This window comes from Crinia signifera, chromosome 6 (assembly GCF_055691185.1).
Source record: "Crinia signifera chromosome 6, ASM5569118v1, whole genome shotgun sequence".
Lineage (NCBI taxonomy): Eukaryota > Metazoa > Chordata > Amphibia > Anura > Myobatrachidae > Crinia > Crinia signifera.
This window is the reverse complement of record NC_139222.1, coordinates 3,482,789-3,510,467: the sequence shown is the minus strand read 5'-3', so window position 1 is coordinate 3,510,467 and position 27,679 is coordinate 3,482,789. Positions and strand designations below refer to the sequence as shown.

Below are 27,679 nucleotides of genomic sequence, written 5' to 3'. Positions count from 1 at the left end.
GATAACATCACACAAGATTCATCAGGAGAAAGCCTCCTAAACCTAAATATACATCCATCCCTATACAATGCCGATATATCATCTGATTTTTATAATCATGAGGACCCTTCTGTCGATAGCTCTGATATTGGTACACACAGTACAGATAATGCAGGTGATACAGTGTTTCCCTGTTCGGAGTGTGGGAAATGTTTTACATGTAAATCACATCTTATTACACATCAGAGAAGTCACACAGGTGAGAAACTGTTTACATGTTCTGAGTGTGGGAAATGTTTTGCGTATAAATCACGTCTTGTTCTACATCAGATCATTCACTCAGACGAGAAACCATTTCAATGTTCAAATTGTGGGAAATGTTTCAAGCATAAATCACATCTTATTGCACATCAAAGAGTGCACACGGGTGAGAAACCATATAATTGTTCTGAGTGTGGGAAATGTTTTACCTATAAATCCCGCCTTGTTCTACATCATAGAATTCACACAGGTGAGAAACCATTTACGTGTTCTGAGTGCGGGAAATGTTTTGCATATAAATCACGTCTTGCACTACACCAGCAAATTCACACAGGTGTGAAACCTTACCCATGTTCTGAGTGTGGGAAAAGTTTTGCATTTAAGTCACGCCTTGTTCTGCATCAGATCATTCATACAGACCGGAAACCATTTCCATGTTCTGAGTGTGGGAAATGTTTTAAACATAAGTCACATCTTATTGCTCATCAGAGAAGTCACACAGATGAGAAACCATATATTTGTTCTGAGTGTGGGAAGTGTTTTACATATAAATCACGTCTTGTTCTACATCAGAGAAGTCACACAGGTGAGAAGCCATTTTCATGTTCAGTGTGTGGGAAATGTTTTGCATTTAAATCACGTCTTGCTTTACATCAGATCATTCACTCAGACCGGAAACCATTTCCATGTACTGAGTGTGGGAAATGTTTTAAACATAAGTCACATCTCATTGCGCATCAGAGAATGCACACAGGGGAGAAATCATACTCCTGTTCTGAGTGTGGGAAATGTTTTACATATAAATCCCGTCTCCTCCTACATCAAAGAATTCACACAACTGAAAAACCATTTTCTTGTTCAGTGTGTGGGAAATGTTTTGCATTTAAATCACGTCTTGCTTTACATCAGATCATTCACTCAGACAGGAAACCATTTCCATGTACTGAGTGTGGGAAATGTTTTAAACATAAATCATATCTCATTGCACATCAGAGAATGCACACTGGTGAAAGATCGTACACCTGTTATGAGTGTGGGAAATGTTTTACATATAAGTCTCGTCTTCTGCTACATCAGAGAAGTCACACAGGCGAGAAACCGTTTCCGTGTTCTGAGTGTGGGAAATGTTTTGCATTTAAATCGCGTCTTGTTCTACATCAGAGAATTCACACAGGCGAGAAACCATTTCCATGTTCTCAGTGTGGGAAACGGTTTGCTCTTAAATCACATCTTAATATTCATCAGAGAATTCACACTGGTGAGAGGCCTTTTCCCTGCTCTGAGTGTGGGAAATGTTTTACATTCAAGTCACGTCTTCTTAGACATCAGAGAATTCACACAGATGAGAAACCATTTCCATGTTCTCAGTGTGGAAAATGTTTTCATGATGCATCAGCTCTTGGTGAACATCAGATCATTCACACAGGTGCAAAACCATATCCATGCTCTGAGTGTGGGAAATGTTTTGCATTTAAGTCTCGTCTACTTCTGCATCAGATCATTCACACAGATGAGAAACCGTTTCCATGCTCTGAATGTGGGAAATGTTTTAAACATAAGTCACATCTTATTGCACATCAGAGAATGCACACAGGGGAGAGGCCATATAATTGTTCTGATTGCGGGAAATGTTTTACATATAAGTCACGTCTTTTTCTACATCAGAGAATTCATACAGGTGAGAAACCATTTACATGCTCTGAGTGTGGGAAATGTTTTGCATTTAAGTCACGTCTTGATCTACATCTGAGCATTCACACAGATGAGAAACCATTCACATGTTCTGAGTGTGGGAAGTGTTTTAAACATAAGTCACATCTTATTGCTCATCAGAGAAGTCACACAGGTGAGAGGCCATTTCCATGCTCTGAGTGTGGGAAATGTTTTGCATATAAATCACGTCTTGATCTTCATCAGAGAACTCACACAGGTGAAAAACCATATTCATGTTCTGAGTGTGGGAAATGTTTTGCATTTAAATCCCGTCTTGTTCTACATGAAATGATTCACACAGATGAGAAACCATTTATTTGTTCTGAGTGTGGGAAATGTTTTAAACATAACTCACATCTTATTGCACATCTGAGAGTGCACACCGGGGAAAGATCATATCCATGTTCTGAGTGTGGGAAAAGTTTCTCATATAAGTCACGTCTAGTTCTACATCAGAGAATTCACACGGGTGAGAAACCATACCCATGTTCTGAGTGTGGGAAATGTTTCACATATAAGTCAGGTCTTGCTAAACATCAGAGAACTCACACAGGCGAGAAACCATTTGCATGTTCTGAGTGTGAGAAATGTTTTCAAGATGTATCCGCTCTTGTTGAACACCAACGAACTCACACTGGAGAAAAGCCATTTACATGCTCTGAGTGTGGGAAATGTTTTACACAGAAATCTCATCTTGTCGCGCATCAGAGAACTCACACGGGTGAGAAATTCTATCCGTGTTCCGAGTGTGGGAAATGTTTTGCATATAAATCACGTCTTGATCTTCATCAGAGAATTCACACTGGCGTGAGACCATTTCCATGCTCTCAGTGTGGGAAATGTTTTACACATAAAGGTGGTCTTACTAAACATCAGATAACTCACACAGGTAAGAAACCATTTCCATGCTCTGAGTGTGGGAAACGTTTTAAATGTAAATCACTCTTTGCCGAACATCAGAAAACTCACACAGGGGATAACCCCTACCCATGTTCTGAGTGTGGGAAATGTTTTCTCTATAAATCACGTCTTCTTAGACATCAAAGAATTCACACAGGTGAGAAACTATTTTCGTGTTCCCAGTGTGGGAAATGTTTTTCACAAAAAATAAATCTGGTTACGCATCTGAAAACTCACAGGAAGAAAGCCAAGAGCTGATATTGGTGGCACAAGGTGGCAAAATGATATATTGTAAATCTGTTGATATGTAAATTGTAAAAATAGCCGTGATAGGCGATGGCACTTAGCCTGAGGCGCACTAATGAATCCTCTGCTTATTTGTATGTATGTTAGCATGTTATAATTTGATTGCAGTTCACGGACCTAGACGGAATGTACAGCAGCATAAGACTGGAAAACATTTCTATTACGCTCTGTGATAATAACATGGTGATATATAGGGTTCTAAGTAAAATATAATCTTATAATCTCCGGTTCTTTGGTCTGTCCATTCTGCTGATTATTTGGCCCAGATTTTTATTTTATTTTTTTGCAATTGCTTGACGCTGTTATATGTTACTATTGCCTTATACGCTGGCCTTCACCTAGACTTATGTATCACCTGAGGGTTTTTGTGTTAGTTGGGGAAGATGAGATTATTTTGTTTGTTGTAACCACTTTAAAAATCAATAAAACATATACGTGATTACAAAAATCTGTTTAAGTATAAGGGTGCAAATGACATTGTGGCCTGTGTATAGCACTGCAGGTAGGTGATATCTGATGGGTTAATTTAATCCCTACATAGAGTAACAATAAGGATAAATAGTGCGGAAAGTTCCGTTGCGCTTTACAATTGGAAATAGGGATAAAACAAACTAGGTAGTTACAGACATAGGGGTATGAGGGCCCTGCTCGTAGACTTACAGTATGTAGGGTAACAGGAACGTGATACACGAGGATAGGTGTTATCTTTTGCATAATGGTCACCAGATTGCAGAGGTTCCTCCTGGTGGGCTGTACGATTCGGTGACCCAGCGATGTTGGCCGGGGGTCAGGAGGATGATGGGACAGTGAGAAGGAATAAGCGAGGATGTGATTGGATAGGAAAGGTTATGTGGGTGGTGCAGGAATCTGTTAAGTGAGTGTTGCAGGTTTGGAGACTCTTTGGAGGAGAGTCTTATTGTGCGTGGGAGGGGCTTCCACAGTGTGTGCAGCAATGGTGAGTGGTGGTGAGTAATGCATGTGGATGAGGGATGCAGGTCTTGTGCGGAGAGGTCAGGTTTGGAGATGATATGAGGTAAGAGATGTATATTGGTGTAGTCAGGGTTATGGCCTTGTGTGTGAGTAATACTAGTTTATATTGCATACGGTAGATAACAGGGAGGGACTGGCAGAGTACATTTCCTTTCTACAATACATATTGGGCCTAATTCACGGTCAATCGCACGGGGCCGAATTTGATGTGCAAACCCCAGCAAAGTGTATTGTGCGAATAATTTAAACCAGTGGTTCTCAACCTCGGTCCGCAGGACCCCACACAGTTTGCGTTTTCCATGTCACCCGGCAGGTGCACTCATTAATCACGGACTCATTTTAAAAGATCCACAGGTGGAACTAATTATATCACTTGTGACTGAGTGTGGGGCTACTTGAGGACCGACGTTGAGAACCACTGATTTAAACTACAACGCATGTTTTTTGCCAACATTCTAGGCTCATGCTGAGGTGAGGAATTTGGGTTTTCATTGTAACATTTTTTCCTTTTCTGGTTTCGGACTTGAAGACATGAATTCACTTAAACCCAAATGTCCTAGTAGACCCGGCATTCCCAACCGTGGCCCTCGGTGCACACTAACAGGGCAGGTTTTCCTGATATCCATGCCTTCCCAACCGTGGCCCTCAGTGCAGGTTTTCCTGATATCCAGGCCTTCCCAACCGTGGCCCACAGTGCAGGTTTTCCTGATATCCAGGCCTTCCCAACCGTGGCCCACAGTGCAGGTTTTCCTGATATCCAGGCCTTCCCAACCGTGGCCCTCAATGCACACCAACAGTGCAGGTTTTCCTGATATCCAGGTCTGCAGGTTGGGGATGCCTGTAGTAGAGTCTCCTTATATCGGCCTTCATGTAGCTCCTTTCAGCCCGTAATGTTCTTGGCCATGACAAACTCATACCATGAGCCTGAGGTTCTCAAACGTGTTCCTCAAGACACCTCAATGGTCTGGGTTTTAAGTATATCTATGCCTCGGCACAGATGGTAAATCAAATTCAATGAGGTATTGATTAGGTCACCTTTGGCCAAGCATGGGTATACTTGAAACCTGGAGCATCTGGTTGCTTTGAGGACTACATTTGGGAGCCTCTGCCATAAAACATTTTATAAATATCTTCAGGATTGGCTCCGGACACAATTTACAGTTTATGTCAACATTGTACCACGTTCATGGTCTTCTCAAGAACTGTGACTTGGTCCTCGGCAGGAGGTAACCTGTGGATTTTGTGCCTTGCAAGACCTACTGAGTGTATTTTGGCTTTGAAGATCTACTGTGTCCTTCACTGCGTTGTTTTTGGTAAGTACCTTCTTGTAAGTGAGAGGCGGTTGATCATGTTGTGTGTTCCAACGCTTACACAATGTGAAGGATGGGCAGAGAAATGTCATCCAGTCTTCCCAATGACTGGTCAAAGATCCCTGTGGATCAGAACCTCATGTGCTTGAGTTAATCACCATGTTCCTAGTGTTGGAGTGATTGGTGGGCTAGTTACAGAAGTCTGGACTCTTTGTCATTAGGTTACTGACATGAGGTATAGATTTCACAGGCAAAGGCTTATTTTGTATTGGGCCACATATACTTAATGTTGTTGTAGCTATATAATCCCAAAATGATAACCAAGACATTATCCAATAACATCAACATGAGCAATTCTCCTTCCCATAAAGCATAGACTACTGCCCAGTATTCTGGACCCCCAGGAATACCGTACAGATACAGAACGCCTATCAATACAGATATAATCTTATCAGAGCCGGTAAGGATCATAGATCCTTCTATCTAGGATCTCCGGTACCTCCTACTCTTCACTTGATCGTGAAGGATAAAGCAACATGTAGGTGATAAATATACACTATATGGACAAAAGTATTTGGCCACATGTGTTAATTATTGAATTCAGGGGTTCCAATCAGAACTATACACCCCACGGGTGTATAACATCCAGCACCAGCCATCTCATCTCCATTTGCAGACATTTGTGATACAAATTTTGTTTTGAAGAGCTCAGTGACTTCACGGGTGGTACTGTGATAGGGTTTAGTGGAGGAGGAATAATGGTACGGGGGCTGGTGGAGGAGGGATATTGGTACGGGGGGCTGGTGGAGGAGGGATAATGGTACGGGGGCTGGTGGAGGAGGGATATTGGTACGGGGGGCTGGTGGAGGAGGAGGGATAATGGTACGAGGCTGTGGAGGAGGAATAATGGTACGGAGGCTGGTGGAGGAGGGATAATGGTACGGGGGCTGGTGGAGGAGGGATAATGGTACGGGGGCTGATGGAGGAGGGATAATGGTACGGGGACTGGTGGAGGAGGGATAATGGTACGGAGGCTGGTGGAGGAGGAGGGATAATGGTATGGGGGCTGGTGGAGGAGGAGGGATAATGGTACGGGGGCTGGTGGAGGAGGGATAATGGTACGGGGGCTGGTGGAGGAGTAGGGATAATGGTACAGGGCTGGGGGAGGAGGGATAATGGTACGGGGCTGGTGGAGGAGGGATAATGGTACGGGGGCTGGAAGAGGAGGGATAATGGTACGGGGGCTGGTGGAGGAGTAGGGATAATGGTATGGGGGCTGGTGGAGGAGGGGTAATGGTATGGGGGCTGGTGGAGTAGGAGGGATAATGGTATGGGGGGGTTTCTCAAGGTTTGGGCTAATCTCCTTATCTTAATGCTTCAGCACCAGGACATTTTGGACAATGCTGCTCCCAACTTTGTGGTAAGAGTTTAGAGAAAGCCCTATTTCTGTTCTAACATGACTGTGCCATGACATCCCATGTGGAATAGAACTCCCAAGTTAGTAAATTCCCCCCCATAGTCTTATGTGTCCGGTCTGGAAGAACTTCTCCAACATCAGGGCCTGACCTCATATGTTCTCTACAGAATTCCCAGAGAGACACTCCAACATTGTGGGGGTTATTCTGGTTCACTCGGAAAGGCACAATCACTCTCTAATGGACAAAATCATATGCACTGCAGGTGGGGCAGATGTAACATGCAGAGCGCGTTAGATTTAGGTGGAGGGTGTACTTCAAACTTATATCTATATTGCAGTGTAAGAATAAAGCAGCCAGTATTTACCCTGCACAGAAACAATAAAACACCCAAATCGAACTCTCTGCACCTGTTACATCTGCCCCACCTGCAGTGCACATGTTTTTTTCCATTAGAGAGTGATTGTGCCTTTGCGAGTGAACCAGAATAACCCCAAGAAGATTGGAAGCTGTTACAGCTTCCAGTCGATAACCCAACGCGTTTCATTCACATAAGACGCTGGACTTCATCAGGGGTGAATACAAAAAGGAACTGGTCTGAATAAACACTGTGATGTAGAACTAGTCAGAATGAACACTCAGTAGTGTAAGGTTATTTCCAGTTCTTTAAAGATAATACGTTTCAAAAAATGACAGTTAGGAGCCACGTGGTTCTTATAAATTTTCCGCTGGAACAAATAGGCTGATGTTTCTCTACTGATAAATGTAACCGGATTCCTTAATATGTCTAAATACGAGAGCGTATAATATACTCCCAATATGTGGAGAACCCACTGGAGGACCTTGTAAACCTAAATCCAGTCCAATGAACCTCTGTTGGCAAAGAAGGATCTCCAATGGGCTGCTGGACACAGGACAGGAGAAGGCTCAGTGATTGATACATTGATGCCATTTAGGACGAGAACAGGGATCTCCATGGTTGTACAGAGATGTATACTCTTCTCAGTCCACTCCTGGTCGCTCATCTAGGTCAACAACTCGAAGAGTATGAGGGAAATGAGATCCTGGACTCTAAACTGACCACAGGTGTTCACTATTCCTTGTAATCCTAAAAGCATGAAGCGCAGAACATCAGTCTTGGTCAAAGACAAACTCATTATTCTCTTCTTCTTTCTCAAAAACTTAAACTGCAAATTCCCTATGGTGTATGGTGCCAACCCCTAAGGAGAGGTAGGTACGGCCAAAACAACATCTTGGCACCCCTTACCTGTTCAGTGAGGTTACATGGCTTATTTCCAGGTGTCTCCTGACTGTCCTCCATGCTCTACATCATGGTAGGCCTGTTCTGGCATCTCCTTGCTGCTCGTACTTCTGTACCTACTAGTCATGTATTGGGGGAAGGCTAGACTGCTGTGACCACTGACTGCGAAGACCATGCCACAATGCGGGGGAACCAGGTGAAGTCCGGGACATTGGTCGGACGAAGCACTTCAATTACACCAACATTAACCCTTTGATGATTGAGTATGGGTCATAGGGTCCACAAAACGGTCGCCAGTTATTAGGTCAACCACAAGCAGTCAAAAGGCCAACACAAAAAAGGTTGACATGGCTTACATCAACAAAAAGCAGCAATCAATTACATGGCAAAATCAACTTGGTTTAGCATTGTAAATGATTGCCGCTTTTAAAAATAAATAAATGGGGAACCGCTCCCAAAATCTCCCACTCTCCGATTTTCACATCCTGTAACATTTGGCCCACAGTTTGTCACAGTCCACAGCAGACGGTGTTATGCTGAGGTATCATATTCATAACGCACGTGCACCACCGTGATCACACAGGCTGTACATAACGCACGTGCACCACCGTGATCACACAGACTGTACATAACGCACGTGCACCACCGTGATCACACAGGCTGTACATAACGCACGTGCACCACCGTGGCTGTATATAATGCATGTGCACCACTGCGATCGCATAGGCTGTACAGAACACATGTGCACCACCGTGATCACACAGACTGTACATAACGCACGTGCACCACCGTGATCACACAGGCTGTATATAATGCATGTGCACCACTGCGATCGCATAGGCTGTACAGAACACATGTGCACCACCGTGATCACACAGACTGTGCATAATGCATGTGCACCACTGCGATCGCATAGGCTGTACAGAACACATGTGCACCACCGTGATCACACAGACTGTACATAATGCGTGTGCACCACCGTGATCACACAGACTGTACATAATGCGTGTGCACCACTGTGATCACACAGGCCATACATAATGCGTGTGCACCACCGTGATCACACAGATTGTACATAATGCGTGTGCACCACCGCAACACCACGATCGCACTGACCCCACAACCCTGTATCTTAGGTGCTAATACTACTTACCCCCTATCAATAATGACCTATAAATATATGTAAAAATGGGTCAGATTCAATAATTTGTGGAACATACTGCAGAATTTTGCCTCCCCAGTTACGTGCCCGGTGCAATTCAATTATTTCCCATGGTAACTCCATGGCTAGGATTCTGCAAGCCATAGCTCATGGGATTGGTGCCTGGTGCTATGTCATTACCATCTGTAGTAAACACACAACTTGCCCCGAGACTAGTTTCTGGGGATTTCTGTTCACACATCAGGAGGATGTAGGCAGAAATCACGGTGGTGCACATGTGCTATGTACATCCTGTGTGATCACGGTGGTGCACATGTGTTACGTACATCCTGTGTGATCACGTTGATTCACATGTGTTATGTACATCCTGTGTGATCACGGTGGTGCACATGTGCTATGTACATCCTGTGTGATCACGGTGGTGCACATGTGCTACGTACATCCTGTGTGATCACGGTGGTGCACATGTATTACGTACATCCTGTGTGATCACGGTGGTGCACATGTGTTACGTACATCTTGTGTGATCACGGTGATGCACATGTGCTATGTACATCCTGTGTGATCACGGTGGTGCACATGTGCTACGTACATCCTGTGTGATCACGGTGGTGCACATGTGTTACTTACATCCTGTGTGATCACGGTGGTGCACATGTGTTACGTACATCCTGTGTGATCACGGTGGTGCACATGTGTTACGTACATCCTGTGTGATCACGGTGGTGCACATCTGTTACGTACCTCCTGTGTGATCACGGTGGTGCACATGTGTAATGTACCTCCTGTGTGATCACGGTTGTGCACATGTGTAATGTACATCCTGTGTGATCACGGTGGTGCACATGTGTTACGTACATCCTGTGTGATCACGGTGGTGCACATGTGTAATGTACATCCTGTGTGATCATGGTGGTGCACATGTGTTATGTACCTCCTGTGTGATCACGGTGATGCACATGTGCTATGTACATCCTGTATGATCACGGTGGTGCACATGTGTTACGTACCTCCTGTGTGATCACGGTGGTGCACATATGTTATGTACATCCTGTGTGATCACGGTGGTGCACATGTGCTACGTACATCCTGTGTGATCACGGTGGTGCACATGTGTTATGTACATCCTGTGTGATCACAGAGGTGCACATGTGCTATGTACATCCTGTGTGATCACGGTAGTGCACATGTGTTATGTACATCCTGTGTGATCACGGTGGTGCACATGTGTTATGTACATCCTGTGTGATCACAGAGGTGCACATGTGTTATGTACATCCTGTGTGATCACAGAGGTGCACATGCGTTATGTACATCCTGTGTGATCACAGAGGTGCACATGTGTTATGTACATCCTGTGTGATCACAGAGGTGCACATGTGTTACGTACATCTTGTATGATCCCGGTGGTGCACATGTTACGTACATCCTGTGTGATCACGGTGGTGCACGTGTTATGTAATTTTGGCAGCAATTAAATAGGTTGGGCACCTAACCCAGCAGTATGCCCCATGAGTAATCCGATTACCCTCTACTGAATCTGACACAACCAGTGATTACTCTGTGGTTTTTGGGAATCAGAAGCTTATTATCTAAAATTGGACGTTACCCCAAACTCTATGTAAGAAATGGGACAACCAGACATACTAAAAAAGCCTTTTACTTAATTATTAATTTGACAAATCTAGAAATGCATATTAAAAAAAAAAAAAAAAAACACTGTATAGACACTGCCTGGTCCAATCAGCAAACATATCCACAGTATCAGCAAACAGACTAAAAAAGAGACATCTCAATCTTAAGTAGCGATATAGCTTCCTAAGAGCCGGACCCTGAGTCACAGACTATGGGAGTATCTGGACCACCTCCTGCCAGGAGCCGCACCAATCATCATTGGTCCCGACACACCTAAACCCACGAGATCCGTATCACACCGGCACATCCCTTTCTCATACGCATGCCTAGTAATAACACGGTGCGTATGTAAGGAACTGTATGGCGTGTGTCCTAGATTGGTCCACATGTGGACTTACGAGCAACTCAAGATTGGTGTCTATATGTTCCATATATCTAGGATTATCTCATTCAGTATCTACATCCTAAGAAATCACGGGCACTCCTGACAGAGGCAGATCAATCGCATGCTTCTAATCTACCCAACTTCCGATGCCAATAATGGAACCGTCATAATGTCCGACAATTATTCCCCCAGATGGGAGACAATTGAGTACTTGATTTGATAAAAGTACTTTGTCTCCTTCTAATTTGGTGCTACCAGATTCCTATAGAGTGGTCATCCCTCGTTCTTTCGTACATTTCTTGCAAGTCAATCAAAAGTAACATTGATCTTTTTCTATATCTCGTCATTTTCACCGATAAGTCTATCACTTACGGGGACCACTAGTATCAAGGAAATAGATTTGAATATACATAATAATGAAATGGAATAAACTTTTGGAATGGGCGTTAAAGACATCTTCTCGCTTGTTGGTTCTTTGGTCTTCCTTATTCTGGCAATGGAGTATCCGGTCTACCGCTCGTTGATGGAACTGTTGGTTGACCAGATGTTGACTGTCTTGAATCTTCTATTTCTTCTGCCAGAGGTTTGGAAATTTGTGGAGACATGGACGAATCAGGTATGGTCACTGATGAGTTTCCCCTCGATTTGACATCATCTGCTATAACTTGGAGATGTGTCTCGATGAGCTGACAATTTGCTACGACTTGCTGGAGGCTGGCTGACATTCGCTCTTGAGTGCGCGTCATTCTGATTTGATACGAAGTCATCAATTCTTGGCTTGTCACTATCCGCTCCTGAGTTGCAGCTATGCGTTCAAAGAGAGAAACCAGGTTGTTATCACTTTCCATCCTTCTTTCACTCTCTGCCGGCCTCTGTGTAGATAAACGCTCCATTGATTCCGACATTTGGTTGGATAGGCGATTGACACAAGCGGACATCTGGTTTGATAGATGGTCAACTGCACTGGAAATCGCTTGTATGCTGGCCTCGGTCCTTCGACTGTGGATTTCGTGTTTCATATCCATATCCCTCGCAAAATTGGTCATCAAATCAGATTGTGGAGGATCTACTGGTGGTTCCTCTACTGGAATGCTTGCTGGAGCAGGACAAGTTGTGACTGCGGGAGAAACATGTCATTAAACTTGACGATCTGAAGACCAGGATCTTACACGCAGATTTGTTAAACAGTGCACCAACAGTAGAAAATCACACACCGTTCCTTAAATTTATAAAATTGTATCCATTATTTATATAAATATTCTATAAAGATCTAATTTTTTAAGATGGAATTTAAAGTCACATCTAATAATACCTGTTTGGGTTGAAGTCTGTGCTGGTGAAATCGGCGCCGTTACAACTTCAATCTCAGATGGCTCTACAAAGAAGATTGTCCAACTTTTAGGACCTTGCTACTGATGTAAATGGTTCTGAAGGCACTTTGCAGTGATTTTATATTTACCATTGTCTTCCTCTGCCGATTCGTTTCCAAAAATATCTTCCATGCGGAAAGTTGTGGTGGATGTACGCAAAATATCCAATGTGTCTGTAACTAAACCCCCCAAAAAAATTAATTTTCAACTTTTTCAAAAAATATTTATTTCGAATTACTTTCGCTCTAATTTTTATTACCTATCGGAGAGAAAGCCTGGGATGTGTTTCCCGATCGTTCTGCTTCTTCAACGTGCCTGCTTGATCTGGTCCTTGCTAAAATATCATTAATATTTAAATATTCTGGTTATTTGCATCTAAACAACCCGGTTTAATATAAAATAAACATTCATATGTTCATCTCACGTTCTTCTACGACCGAAGACGCCTCTTCCTCATGGGGACGTCTCTTGCCGCTTTCTCTTTCGTCTGGGCCTATTTAAAACAACAGGAATTTTATAATTAAAATATATATATATTTTTTTTAAACATTTTTAATTTTAAAACTTTTTTTTTTTTTTTACCTTTGCGTTTCATCGTTTTCTTGGCGTCAGCTGATGGCGAATCACCACCCGGAGCTTATGAAAAAACAAATATTGAGATTTTGACTAAAGTTCCTCAGTTTACGCTTTTCTTCAGATTTACAGAATACCGTTACCTCTATATTAACTAATTTTATTTTCTAATTGCGGTCTTACCCGTAAACATAATCAGAGGCCAACCACCTTGGACTGCACGCCCTAGTTCCAAACATAAAGAGAGGTGCTATCATGCTAAGACATGTCGTCCACACAGAAGATAAAAACTGCAGAAGCGCCCTCAGGACACTAAGCACTGGTCATCAGAATAATTGTAATGGGGGCTCTTTGCATAATTTGTGGCCTTAATATATGGGCCCACCAACCAACAACCAGGTGACCTTGGATGGTAAGTCCCTAACAATAAGGTTCAAGTCCAGGTCATGGGATGATCAGAGTCTATTACAATTAATCTGATTAGCGGTGATTAGTATTATTAGTATTGTAACAGCGCATCTGCTTTATTTTGTTCTTACCCATGGAAATTATTATAAGAAAAACAAAGTTTGGCAATAATATATATAAAATAATAATAGTAATTTTCAGCCATAAATAGAAAGATGTAATATTAGTGGATAATTAGTAGGATAATCAGATTCCTGCAAACGTGACGGCTTACTGACATGAACCATGCATCAATGTTTGATTCCTGGTCCGAAGGTTCGCTTTAAGTTGTAATTAGCTCAATTGCAGGCAAAAATCAATTTGTGCGCGTTTCTCCGTTTCTTGGGTGTTACGCGTTTCTCCGCTGATTTCATCAGGGAAATTACTTGTGAGTCACAGAAGGGCTTCAGTTGAAATAATTAATGTCCATTTATAAAAATGTGATCTAAGTCAGCCATGTCCAAACTATGGCCCTCCAGCTGTTGTGAAACTACACATCCCAGCATGCCTTGTAATAGTTTTAGCATTCCCTGATAGCAATACTGTGGCAAGGCATCATGGGACTTGTAGTTTCACAACAGCTGGAGGGCCATAGTTTGGACATGCCTGATCTAGGTGAACTAAACAAGGTGGTAGTAACTTGCAGAATAGAGAATAATTATTCTCTAACAGAAGGGATATCTTTGGCCGGGTCTGGACTTTGGAGCTGCAGAGGTGTGTCAGCCCTGAGATGGTGTCTCATTGACTAGAGCACCTACACAGGTCTAGCTGTTGGAACCAGCTCTACAGTTGGGGCTGCCATGGACAGGCATTGTGGCCTGTCTACCTGCCAGGGGAGGTAGCTTGAGATGTCTGCTATTATAGTCTTTTTTTGACCATTGTTTCTTGGCTATGGGTGCTTTAAATCCTTCTCTCATACCCAGGTATGAGATATTGTTGTTTCTAAACTTTGGGATTTCCACATTGTTGTAGGGGACTAGGTCACATTATCTCATGGTTGGTATTCTCTTTGGGTCAGAACTAGCAGTGCCTATGGGTGGTTGGAGTACTTCCCTCCCAGTATCTAAGTCTACTAGACCTTGGTTTCCTTTTTGCAAGGATGGTAATCCCTGCAGTGGTTTGGAGCCCTTAGTGGCAGTCCTTGCACCGTGACTAGTTTGCAGAAGTTCCTACTCGGTCACATTCGGCATGGCCACAACATGTCCGATCCCCCTAGAGAAGCTAAGAATGGTGCGCTACAGGCTTCATTGAAAACTTCCTGTTTGCCTTGCTGAACCTCTGGTTTTGTGCTGTGCTTCCACTGGTCCAGAGGTTCTGATAAGAGGGAACGTGAATGCCTTTTCCATCTGGGTTTTCATTTGATTTTTGGCAGCAGTGGGGCTAGAGGGAGAGTTTTAGTTGATTCTGGTGTCCGGGTCATGTTGGAATCACACATCCTGCAGCTCTTCCATAGACTTGTTACACTTTCTGGTCTTTTTGGTTGTAGTCCACAGTAGGCTCCTCTCTGTTTACAGTGGTTGGTTTTCTTGTGAGCTACAGGAAATGGTAGCTGTCCTTCTGGATGTCCATTCTCCTTGGTTAGTCTAGAGCTGGCTTCTGCAAGACTAGGTTGGTTCTAGTCTTGTTTTTTTGTGGAGATGGTCATCTAGATGGGCTAGTTGTTACTTCTCTGTTCTGTGACCCACAATGGAGACTAGAATTGGCCAGTTGTGTCCATTGTTGCCAAGTGTTTCTGATTCTCCACTTCTTTGTACATTGCCCAGATGACAAGGCTGTTCCAAGCGTGCTTCTGGATGTGAGTTTACGCCACTCTACTTGTTGCCTTTTTAGGTCTATTGGCGGAATACTGGACCAAATGTCTCTTTGGTAAGGTTTGTGTTCTTTTATCAGCATTTTTAAGAGGGAGTTCGGGTTCCTAACTACCTTTTGTAGCACCATGAAGTCTGGACGGTTCTTCATTTGTATCAACTGTCTGATTTCTCCTGGGTTCATGTTCTATTACTGGGGATATGTGCTGTGTTCATGCCCTATGTTTTGGGACTCCCGGATGTGTTCTTCTCAGGAAGCTTATTCTGAATCATGTCTGGTCTTGTTTTCAGAATCCTAGGTTTAGTCCTTACAGAGGCCACCTTAAAGTCCACTTCCATTTTACTTTTTTGTACTTGAGGTGGTAGTCCGGATGTGGCCAGGCTTTTGGCTTTATCATTTATATTGTGGCTACCTGTGATGTGCTGGATCCAATGGTATTCTGGCTTCTCCAAGTTTTTGTCTATTTTTGAATGTTTTTTATTTTTTTGGGTGTCACTTCTGTCAGAGACTTACACTGCGCGCTTATGTCTTCTGTGTGGTCAAATACTGTGGTGTGTTGGCAATCCCAGATGTTTGGTAGGCTACGACTGTTTTGGCAGTCTAGGGTATATTTACTGTCAATTTTGGCATCTATTTAATAACATTTAACAATTAATACATATGTATTAAATGTGTGTTTTAGCCCTGGAAGCCCAGTATCGATTAAGATTGATTTTAATACCACTAGGCGTTCTGACCCACATTGACCTCTGCTGATCGAGGGTCCACATTAAGTTCATCATAAGACTGGTGGCTTCTGGTTGAGCGGAGAGGCACCAGGTTCGGTAAGACAGGTTACCCAGCCCATGGTGCTCAGAATGATGATTAACAATATAATAATCCCATAGAGGTTATGTCACCACGGTGGTGGATTTGTAAATTCCACTAGGCGGTTCACCATTGGTTACTTTTGAAGTTATACTGAAGACCATGGGCCGCAGTGGAGCTCAGAGGGGAGGAGCTATTTTTAAAGTTGTACTAGTCTAATTAAGTGCTGACTCCTACAATCCCTTAAAGTAAATTCCATGAGCCCAGTGTCCCCCAGGTGGTCTCAGAGAAACGGTTTAATGGTGAGTACAAAAATGCCACTTTCCTGGCATAACAACAACACTTTCTTATATTCGCCTACATTAGTCTAATTTTAAGTGTTTTGATATATAATTACCTTGCACGGGTCTCGTCTTAGCATGAACTGCGAGTCCGCCATCTTTTAATCGTCTTTGACCTTTGAAAAAAAAATATTATTTAATTCTCTAAGAGTTATTTACCGAGTTATAACCGATTCTCTGATAATGATAGAGAAATTATCATTGCATAGTAACATATATATATATATATATATATAAATAAATATTTAGAATAGTAACTATGATAAATACCTTCAGAATATGAAGAATATGATGTTCCCGGTTTAGCTGATGAGGACGGCAAACGTCCAACCCGCTGGTCTTCTGTAAAAGCAATTTTTTAAAAAAATGTAAATAAAATTTGTTCTTTTTCAATTACTTGGGATAGTTCTGATGTAATTATTACCTTTAATACAGACTCTCACATAGAATGTTATTTATATATATATATATATATATATATATATATATATATATATATAGACAGACTTGTAGCGAGGGCGGCACTCTGAGACTTCATAGGAATTTTCAAATGCTTTTATTGCATATCAATACATAGGTGTATTGATATGCAATAAAAGCATTTGCAAAGAGCAAGCTGCAATTTTAACCCTGGGAGTGCCGGATCAACCTGTATATATATATATATATATATATATATATATATATATATATATATATATATATATACTACCATAATAGTGTTAGGCGCCCTATATTATAATGATTATTTCTGTCTTTCCTTATTTACAGACTTTTCCGAAAGAACCATACATATATATATATATATATATATATATATACATAAAAAACTGTTTCGGAAAAGTCTGTAAATAAGGAAAGACAGAAATAATCATTATAATATAGGGCGCCTAACACTATTGTGGTAGTATTGGGTAGAGCAGGGGTGGGGAACCTCAGGCCCTGGGGCCGTATGCGGCCCCCGTAGCCGTCTGAGTGGCCCTCCCACCGACCAGGCGGCTTTGCCAGGAGTCAAGTAGAGGGGAATTCTCACGAGAGGTCGGTTGTTCTTGCCAGATTCCTCTTAATCAACAGCAACTGGAGACTGTCAGTCGTATTCAGCGGCAGGCGCCAGAGCGTGGGACGGCTGCAGCAGGGCGATTTGTAAGATACATTTTTACATATGGCCCCCGAAGGATTTTTTCCCCATACAAACGGCCCTTGGCACAAAAAAGATTCCCCACCCCTGGGGTAGAGGAAGCTCCGCTAGTAGGGAGCTAAGTGTTGTTGGCGACCACTTACTGATAGCGCAATTCCAGGAATTTTGTTGTTGTCTATCTAATATGATAGATAGATAGATAGATAGATAGATAGATTAGGTAGATAAATAGATGGATTAGATAGATAATAGATAGATAGATAGATAGATAGATATATAGATAGATGATAGATAGATGGATAGATAGATAGACAGGCTGTCTTACCTCCAATCACCACAGTGATACTGCTGGATGTGGAGGCAGACGGAAAACTGGATCCAGACATTGTTCCTTCAATAAGAAAAATACAAATATTAAATAAAGTGTACATAATAATCTATATAATGTACGCCTGATGTACAGTAGGAGCCCATCTCATCTATCTTCCTTAGGCCATGGCTCACCGTGGCTCACCATGGCTATTCTATTGTTCTCAGCTGCAATACAATACATAGAACAATAGAGTAGGGGAGTAGGGAGTTGCAGATTGCAGTCTTGGTTCTTGCCGTACACTGTCCCTACCACACTGCATTATTGTATATGCTACAACTGGTCAACCCCAATAAAAATCTTTGCTTAAAAAAAAAATACCCAAAAAAATAATCTATACAATTTATGTATAATGCAGGTATATTGTCTACTCAAATATAAAGGATCTTGAACGTAATATTTACGCGATTTGTTATTGGAACTTCTTTAGATGACCTGTGTAACATTTCTAGGAATGGGGTCACATACATACACACTACACCATGCCATATGATCTCATTCACATCTCTCCCGCTCTCCTGTGCCCTATGGAATGCCCACCCATGACCTCTTCATCTCCAACTTCTTCCATCTCCAAGCCATAACAGAAACCTGGATTACCCCATACAACATCACTTCTCCAGCTGCTCCTCTACAAGGGGCATCACATACACCCCCACACACCCGATCCACGGTGGTGGTGTTGAAGTCTTTTTGTCCTCCGGTTACTCCTACCCCCAGAACCATTCCTTAGATTCTCTTTATATGAGGTCCATGCTATACATCAGTTCCAACCTGCTAATCCTCAACTTCCTGTCACTTCCTGTCAATTACCTCCATCCCCCAAGAACGCCCTCTAAATTCGATGACTTTGCTTCCTGGCTCCCTCACTTCCTCTCTTCTGACAATCTGTCCTTTATCTTAGGGCATTTCAATATCTCTATTGAGATCATTACCTTCCTTCTTTTTTTGCACTTCCTTAGGTGGCGCCTTCCTCTTCTGTAAATCCAACGATCGAGTAGATGCACACTCTATATAAAGTATTAAGATAGAATTAATTATATATAGATAGATATTAGATTACACCGATACAATAGTCCAAAGCAGCAAAGATGAGGCAGCACTCCATAGACTTCTTTAGTGAACCTCTAACCCGTAAAGCCAACATTTCACTACCAAAACATTCTATTCCTCAGGGTTAAAAGACTGGTCTGAAACATCAGCTTTCCGAATGAGAGTTTCACCGATTCAGTAAAGTCTACGGAATACCACCGCATTGTGGCTGCTTTGGGATATACAAGTACCTCAAGTCCATGTTTGTTATCTCACCCTGTGAAGTTGCGGTGAATGAGGTTTCCGCTCCACCCTCCACCTCACGAGCAAGGTGCTGCCTAACCCTTTCTTCCCACGTCTTGAAGATGAGCCGCAGTTCACCTCCGCCTGTGTCCTTGGCATGTTTGTCCACCCGGCCCATCTTGTTTTTCGTGATCCGCTTGCAATCCCGATATCTTTTCTTGCAGATCTCTATGGAGCGCGGCTGGACCCCTTGGGTGGAGACGGCGCTGGCTATTTCCTTCCAGATGGCGGTCTTTGCCTTGTGGGAGGTCTGCTGGGACAGACTGCCTAGCAGTACCTCGTAGTTCCTCAGCACGCCTTCTACCAGAATCTCGTTCTCTTCTTCTGAAAACCTGGGTGCTCGGGATGTGCTGCTGCCCTCTTCGGCCTCCCCGTCATCACCATCATCTTCAGTCTCGTGTAAGCTGTGTTTCCTGAATGTGGGGCCTCCTTAAAATATACCAATTAAAAAAATATATGTTACACATTTTTTAATTATATAAACAACTTTTACTCTACATTTACAAATACATCTGGGGGCAGCTGAAGACCAGAAGACCTTTATCTATAAACCACATGACACCGGCCATCAGTCTTCTGTGACCAATGTCGTTGAACCACCACTTCTCTTGTCCATGAAAGAAGCCAATTCAATCAATGTCCTATTTCTGCATCAAAGAGAAGGTTGTAGAGGATCTTATGATGAACAACCGAGATGATGAATCAACTAGCTAGCCAAAGAATGTCTGGATTCGTCGAAGGTACACTGCCGATCAAATATGGAACAAACCTCAATTTTTATTGACATTTAAGGAGTCAAAGTCCATTTATAAAGAATGGTCCTTCTCGGGGAGAACGTAATGGGTTGAAAAATTAAAGAGGCCAACCTGGGCCATAAGGCAACACCAGAGTCTACTGTGGACTTAAAGAAGCTCTTATGGAGCCATGAACCAAAATGTGAAATCTTTGGTTCATCACAAAGGGTTTTCTAAGCCATGAAGTAGGTCTCAAACTAGTCTGGGGATCTTTGGAATGTATGGGAAGGTTCTCGATGTTGCCTCCGCCATATAGACCACTTCATCTGCAAAATGCAATCTTATTTTCAAATATGTAGGTTGAAAGCGCTTAGATCTTCCTAGAATGAGACCTATCCTGACCCACCCAACAACGCCTAGACCTGTACAAAACCACCACGTAGAACTGCAGGCTCACCCTACTGTAGCTTCTGATAATTCCCAGTGAGAGGACAACAGATGACGAGAATCAATGTATGAACTACCTCCCATCTTTAATTACAGACTCTGAAAACAAGCGCCTGATCAACCAATAAGGTGATCAGGCTGGACCACTGGGTCATAGGGGGGCGCAGAACGGCAGGGGTGAATTGGGTCTTTGTTGTTTCCATGTGGCCTCTCAAAAATGGCCATCATATTCTAAGAGACAAACATTAATGGTTCTACTAGAACTCTAGTGTCTGTGGAGGAAGGATTCTGAAAGTGCTTGTGTGCTCTAAGCAGTAGCCCCCTGGCAAAGAGCATGTAACCCTGTTGGCAACAAGCATGTAACCCCCTCTCCTATAACCACCCCCCCTCCCACGTGACCTCTCTCACATATAACAAGACGGGATTTACGTCCTTTTAAGACCCTCTGGAAAATATGGTATCACCTGAATTATCCGAGGACTCTCCGTGATTCCAGAGATTGGACGATAACTCGGCGGCGTGGTGCGCTGGATGCATATATAGTGCCATGCTGTTCTCTCCCTGGTATTCCGCCGCCATGCTATCATCTTCCGTTTTAAAATCTGGAAATAAATTTATCACAACGTCAGGTTTTTACGAATCTGGGCGCTCATCCCTGTCCGCAAGCTACCGCTATCTTCTGCCAGGTAGAAACGCACGCTCAGATCCAATCGGTGGCATAAACCGTAACAAGACCACATAGCCAATCGCATTGCCTGGCCCCAGCCACTAACAAATGCTGGGCGACACTGGGCAATGCAGATACCAGCGATATATTGGCTGGCAGAGGACGGGAATCAGCCAGCGATACCGTCAATGGTTTTATTATCCGTGTCTAGCCAATAACTGTATTACATATCAGCCATAAACACTTGGATGTTCTAGAACCCATAGTGTCACATATACACCGCTTGATCTCCACTACTCTGCTCTACAAAACAGTGTGGGCTTCCTGAATAGATGCCATGCTCAAGTCCGGGGAGAATATACAAACTCCACACAGTTATGTTCATCTTGGACGGAACTGTACCTATGACCTCAGTGATGCTGACCACTACACCATCCGTGCCGCTAGTGACTGAGCAAGAAGAATAAGGGACTTTTTTTTATTTTACTACTCACATGGGTTGATAACTGTAGGGATCGCCTCCTCCTTACACTGCTGACCGCGCCTCATATACATCGCTTCCTCGTCCTCTAGATCTTCAATCTTTATATTAATCATACGCTCACTCTACATAAGAAAGAAAACAGTAAAATAATATTTCCATCGTATCTCATTTCATTGGGATTAAATAAAATACATTCAGCTAATACCGCTTTCAGACCGCAAACGCAGGGTCGCACCGGGACTTTGAAGCGGTTCAGTCCCGGTGCGACTCTGCATGTGCGGTCTGTTTGCTGATGTCATGTGGGGGTCGCGGCGGAGCGGCATTGGGGGCAGGGGAGAAGGCAGCACATAGAGCTGGTGCTGCTCCAAGTGCCGCCTCCTCCATAGTGTGAACGTTTAACCCGATCACACACGGCAACGAACCGGTAAGTAACCTATTACCCAGTTCAGTTAATTAAGTTAGTATAGTCTAAAATGGAGTTATGGGGATCCAGGTTTACCTTAGTTGGGGGTGAGGTTATACAGGGTGGGGGGTATATTATTTTTTTAGGGATAAAGGAATAACCAAGTTGGCGGTTTGATTTATTAGCTAGACGGCCAGGTGTATGTGTCTATCCTGGTGGAATATTCTGCTTTTTTCTCGATTATATATGTCTATATCTATGTACCTATGATTATACATAATTCTGACATATGCTCCTAGTCGCGTCTGTTACACCCGAATGGCGCCTTCGGGTGGTCGAGGTGCCGTAGGTATGCACTGAAAATTTTGGGTTTGACCATTATCCTATGTTTTGTTTTTTGTCCCCTTATATCCTTATTTGTGAAGATATTTTTATGATGCCTTTATATATACACTCTAGCCGAAATATATTCTGTATTTACTTTATGTTGTTTCTGTTTTTGTTTAAACTACAAAACTCAATTATTATTTTTTTTTAAATGACCGGGTTGAACCGGCAAGAAACCTGCATGAACCCGGTAATTAGTTGCAATGTGGAAGGGGAATTATAAAACACACAGGTGATAAACTATATTCCACCAACCTGATATCCTTGTGGGATCCGGTGATACCGAGGACGGAGTACTCTCTCTGGGGTATTTCTGTTACTGGACCCATCTGTAGAAGACACACATGATGTGAGGGGGAGAGCAGGAGTATAATAGGGGCTGATGGCTCCTGATGTAGGAGATACACCAGAGAGTGCGGGGAGGAGACTGGTCAGATCTCTGGGCTGGTAACACAGTGACATGATGTGAGGGGGAGAGCAGGAGTATAATAGGGACTGATGGCTGCTGATGTATGAGATACACCAGAGAGTGCGGGGAGGAGACTGGTCAGATCTCTGGGCTGGTAACACACAGTGACATGATGTGAGGGGGAGAGCAGGAGTATAATAGGGGCTGATGTCTCCTGATGTATGAGATACACCAGAGAGTGCGGGGAGGAGACTGGTCAGATCTCTGGGCTGGTAACACACAGTGACATGATGTGAGGGGGAGAGCAGGAGTATAATAGGGGCTGATGGCTGCTGATGTATGAGATACACCAGAGAGTGCGGGGAGGAGACTGGTCAGATCTCTGGGCTGGTAACACACAGTGACATGATGTGAGGAGGAGAGCAGGAGTATAATAGGGGCTGATGGCTCCTGATGTATGAGATACACCAGAGAGTGCAGGGAGGAGACTGGTCAGATCTCTGGGCTGGTAACACACAGTGACATGATGTAAGTGGGAGAGCAGGAGTATAATAGGGGCTGATGGCTCCTGATGTATGAGATACACCAGAGTGTGTGGGGAGGAGACTGGTAAGATCTCTGGGCTGGTAACACACAGTGACATGATGTGAGGGGGAGAGCAGGAGTATAATAGCGTCTGATGGCTCCTGATGTATGAGATACACCAGAGAGTGCGGAGAGTAGACTGGTCAGATCTCTGGGCTAGTAACACACAGTGACATGATGTGAGGGGGAGAGCAGGAGTATAATAGGGGCTGATGGCTCCTGATGTATGTAATACACCAGAGAGTGCGGGGAGGAGACTGGTCAGATCTCTGGGCTGGTAACACACAGTGACATAATGTGAGGGGAGAGCAGGAGTATAATAGGGGCTGATGGCTCCTGATGTATGAGATACACCAGAGAGTACAGGGAGGAGACTGGTCAGATCTCTGGGCTGGTAACACACAGTGACATGATGTGAGGGGGAGAGCAGGAGTATAATAGGGGCTGATGGGACCTGATGTATGAGATACACCAGAGAGTGGGGGGAGGAGACTGGTCAGATCTCTGGGCTGGTAACACACAGTGACATGATGTGAGGGGGAGAGCAGGTGTATAATAGGGGCTGATGGCACCTGATGTATGAGATACACCAGAGAGTGCGGGGAGGAGACTGGACAGATCTCTGGGCTGGTAACACAGTGACATAATGTGAGGGGGAGAGCAGGAGTATAATAGGGGCTGATGGCACCTGATGTATGAGATACACCAGAGAGTGCGGGGAGGAGACTGGTCAGATCTCTGGGCTGGTAACACACAGTGACATGATGTGAGGGGGAGAGCAGGAGTATAATAGGGGTTGATGGCTCCAGACGTATGAGATACACCAGAGAGTGCAGGGAGGAGACTGGTCAGATCTCTGGGCTGGTAACACACAGTGACATGATGTGAGGTGGAGAGCAGGAGTATAATAGGGGCTGATGGCACCTGATGTATGAGATACACCAGAGAGTGTGGGGAGGAGACTGTTCAGATCTCTGGGCTGGTAACACACAGTGACATGATGTGAGGGGGAGAGCAGGAGTATAATAGGGGCTGATGGCTGCTGATGTATGAGATACACCAGAGAGTGCGGGGAGGAGACTGGTCAGATCTCTGGGCTGGTAACACACAGTGACATGATGTGAGGGGGAGAGCAGGAGTATAATAGGGCCTGATGGCTCCTGATGTATGAGATACACCAGAGAGTGCGGGGAGGAGACTGGTCAGATCTCTGAGCTGGTAACACACAGTGACATGATGTGAGGGGGAGAGCAGGAGTATAATAGGGGCTGATGGCTCCTGATGTATGAGATACACCAGAGAGTGTGGGGAGGAGACTGGTCAGATCTCTGGGCTGGTAACACACAGTGACATGATGTGAGGGGAGAGCAGGAGTATAATAGGGGTTGATGGCTGTTGATGTATGAGAAACACCAGAGAGTGCGGGGAGGAGACTGGTCAGATCTCTGGGCTGGTAACACAGTGACATGATGTGAGGGGGAGAGCAGGAGTATAATAGGGGCTGATGGCTCCTGATGTATGAGATACACCAGAGAGTGCGGGGAGGAGACTGGTCAGATCTCTGGGCTGGTAACACACAGTGACATGATGTGAGGGGGAGAGCAGGAGTATAATAGGGGCTGATGGCTCCTGATGTATGAGATACACCAGAGAGTGCGGGAGGAGACTGGTCAGATCTCTGGGCTGGTAACACAGTGACATGATGTGAAGAGGAGAGCAGGAGTATAATAGGGGCTGATGGCTCCTGATGTATGAGATACACCAGAGTGTGTGGGGAGGAGACTGGTCAGATCTCTGGGCTGGTAACACACAGTGACATGATGTAAGTGGGAGAGCAGGAGTATAATAGGGGCTGATGGCTCCTGATGTATGAGATACACCAGAGTGTGTGGGGAGGAGACTGGTAAGATCTCTGGGCTGATAACACACAGTGACATGATGTGAGGGGGAGAGCAGGAGTATAATAGCGTCTGATGGCTCCTGATGTATGAGATACACCAGAGAGTGCGGGGAGGAGACTGGTCAGATCTCTGGGCTAGTAACACACAGTGACATGATGTGAGGGGGAGAGCAGGAGTATAATAGGGGCTGATGGCTCCTGATGTATGTAATACACCAGAGAGTGCGGGGAGGAGACTGGTCAGATCTCTGGGCTGGTAACACACAGTGACATGATGTAAGTGGGAGAGCAGGAGTATAATAGGGGCTGATGGCTCCTGATGTATGAGATACACCAGAGTGTGTGGGGAGGAGACTGGTAAGATCTCTGGGCTGGTAACACACAGTGACATGATGTGAGGGGGAGAGCAGGAGTATAATAGCGTCTGATGGCTCCTGATGTATGAGATACACCAGAGAGTGCGGAGAGTAGACTGGTCAGATCTCTGGGCTAGTAACACACAGTGACATGATGTGAGGGGGAGAGCAGGAGTATAATAGGGGCTGATGGCTCCTGATGTATGTAATACACCAGAGAGTGCGGGGAGGAGACTGGTCAGATCTCTGGGCTGGTAACACACAGTGACATAATGTGAGGGGAGAGCAGGAGTATAATAGGGGCTGATGGCTCCTGATGTATGAGATACACCAGAGAGTACAGGGAGGAGACTGGTCAGATCTCTGGGCTGGTAACACACAGTGACATGATGTGAGGGGGAGAGCAGGAGTATAATAGGGGCTGATGGGACCTGATGTATGAGATACACCAGAGAGTGGGGGGAGGAGACTGGTCAGATCTCTGGGCTGGTAACACACAGTGACATGATGTGAGGGGGAGAGCAGGTGTATAATAGGGGCTGATGGCACCTGATGTATGAGATACACCAGAGAGTGCGGGGAGGAGACTGGACAGATCTCTGGGCTGGTAACACAGTGACATAATGTGAGGGGGAGAGCAGGAGTATAATAGGGGCTGATGGCACCTGATGTATGAGATACACCAGAGAGTGCGGGGAGGAGACTGGTCAGATCTCTGGGCTGGTAACACACAGTGACATGATGTGAGGGGGAGAGCAGGAGTATAATAGGGGTTGATGGCTCCAGACGTATGAGATACACCAGAGAGTGCAGGGAGGAGACTGGTCAGATCTCTGGGCTGGTAACACACAGTGACATGATGTGAGGTGGAGAGCAGGAGTATAATAGGGGCTGATGGCACCTGATGTATGAGATACACCAGAGAGTGTGGGGAGGAGACTGTTCAGATCTCTGGGCTGGTAACACACAGTGACATGATGTGAGGGGGAGAGCAGGAGTATAATAGGGGCTGATGGCTGCTGATGTATGAGATACACCAGAGAGTGCGGGGAGGAGACTGGTCAGATCTCTGGGCTGGTAACACACAGTGACATGATGTGAGGGGGAGAGCAGGAGTATAATAGGGCCTGATGGCTCTTTGATGTATGAGATACACCAGAGAGTGCGGGGAGGAGACTGGTCAGATCTCTGAGCTGGTAACACACAGTGACATGATGTGAGGGGGAGAGCAGGAGTATAATAGGGGCTGATGGCTCCTGATGTATGAGATACACCAGAGAGTGTGGGGAGGAGACTGGTCAGATCTCTGGGCTGGTAACACACAGTGACATGATGTGAGGGGAGAGCAGGAGTATAATAGGGGTTGATGGCTGTTGATGTATGAGAAACACCAGAGAGTGCGGGGAGGAGACTGGTCAGATCTCTGGGCTGGTAACACAGTGACATGATGTGAGGGGGAGAGCAGGAGTATAATAGGGGCTGATGGCTCCTGATGTATGAGATACACCAGAGAGTGCGGGGAGGAGACTGGTCAGATCTCTGGGCTGGTAACACACAGTGACATGATGTGAGGGGGAGAGCAGGAGTATAATAGGGGCTGATGGCTCCTGATGTATGAGATACACCAGAGAGTGCGGGAGGAGACTGGTCAGATCTCTGGGCTGGTAACACAGTGACATGATGTGAAGAGGAGAGCAGGAGTATAATAGGGGCTGATGGCTCCTGATGTATGAGATACACCAGAGTGTGTGGGGAGGAGACTGGTCAGATCTCTGGGCTGGTAACACACAGTGACATGAT

General features: G+C 44.4%; 2 protein-coding genes across 6 annotated transcripts in view; one reads left to right on the top strand and one right to left on the bottom strand.

Annotated features, from left to right (window-relative positions):
• Positions 1 to 3,601, top strand: part of LOC146009853 (uncharacterized) — a 145,303-nt gene extending 141,702 nt beyond the window's left edge. The window contains exon 6 of the mRNA XM_083150394.1: positions 239 to 3,601. Coding sequence (XP_083006520.1) covers positions 239 to 3,111 — 2,873 coding nt within the window. The 3' untranslated portion in view covers positions 3,112 to 3,601. The remainder of the gene's footprint in view (positions 1 to 238) is intronic.
• Positions 3,602 to 10,941: 7,340 nt separating this feature from the next.
• LOC146009810 (uncharacterized) overlaps positions 10,942 to 27,679 on the bottom strand; it is a 74,852-nt gene continuing 58,114 nt past the window's right edge. For 4 of the 5 annotated variants that reach the window (XM_083150302.1, XM_083150300.1, XM_083150303.1 and 1 more), the window contains 15 exons: positions 22,885 to 22,958; positions 21,850 to 21,961; positions 21,153 to 21,290; positions 19,481 to 19,936; positions 19,108 to 19,182; positions 18,128 to 18,193; positions 16,935 to 17,006; positions 16,721 to 16,780; positions 13,444 to 13,485; positions 13,270 to 13,323; positions 13,112 to 13,180; positions 12,947 to 13,021; positions 12,777 to 12,866; positions 12,630 to 12,692; positions 10,942 to 12,434 (listed from right to left, as the gene is read on the bottom strand). In XM_083150302.1, coding sequence (XP_083006428.1) covers positions 11,803 to 12,434; positions 12,630 to 12,692; positions 12,777 to 12,866; positions 12,947 to 13,021; positions 13,112 to 13,180; positions 13,270 to 13,323; positions 13,444 to 13,485; positions 16,721 to 16,780; positions 16,935 to 17,006; positions 18,128 to 18,193; positions 19,108 to 19,182; positions 19,481 to 19,936; positions 21,153 to 21,290; positions 21,850 to 21,961; positions 22,885 to 22,958 — 2,078 coding nt within the window. In that variant the 3' untranslated portion in view covers positions 10,942 to 11,802. The remainder of the gene's footprint in view (positions 12,435 to 12,629; positions 12,693 to 12,776; positions 12,867 to 12,946; positions 13,022 to 13,111; positions 13,181 to 13,269; positions 13,324 to 13,443; positions 13,486 to 16,720; positions 16,781 to 16,934; positions 17,007 to 18,127; positions 18,194 to 19,107; positions 19,183 to 19,480; positions 19,937 to 21,152; positions 21,291 to 21,849; positions 21,962 to 22,884; positions 22,959 to 27,679) is intronic. The other variant, XM_083150301.1, reaches the window with a different exon arrangement.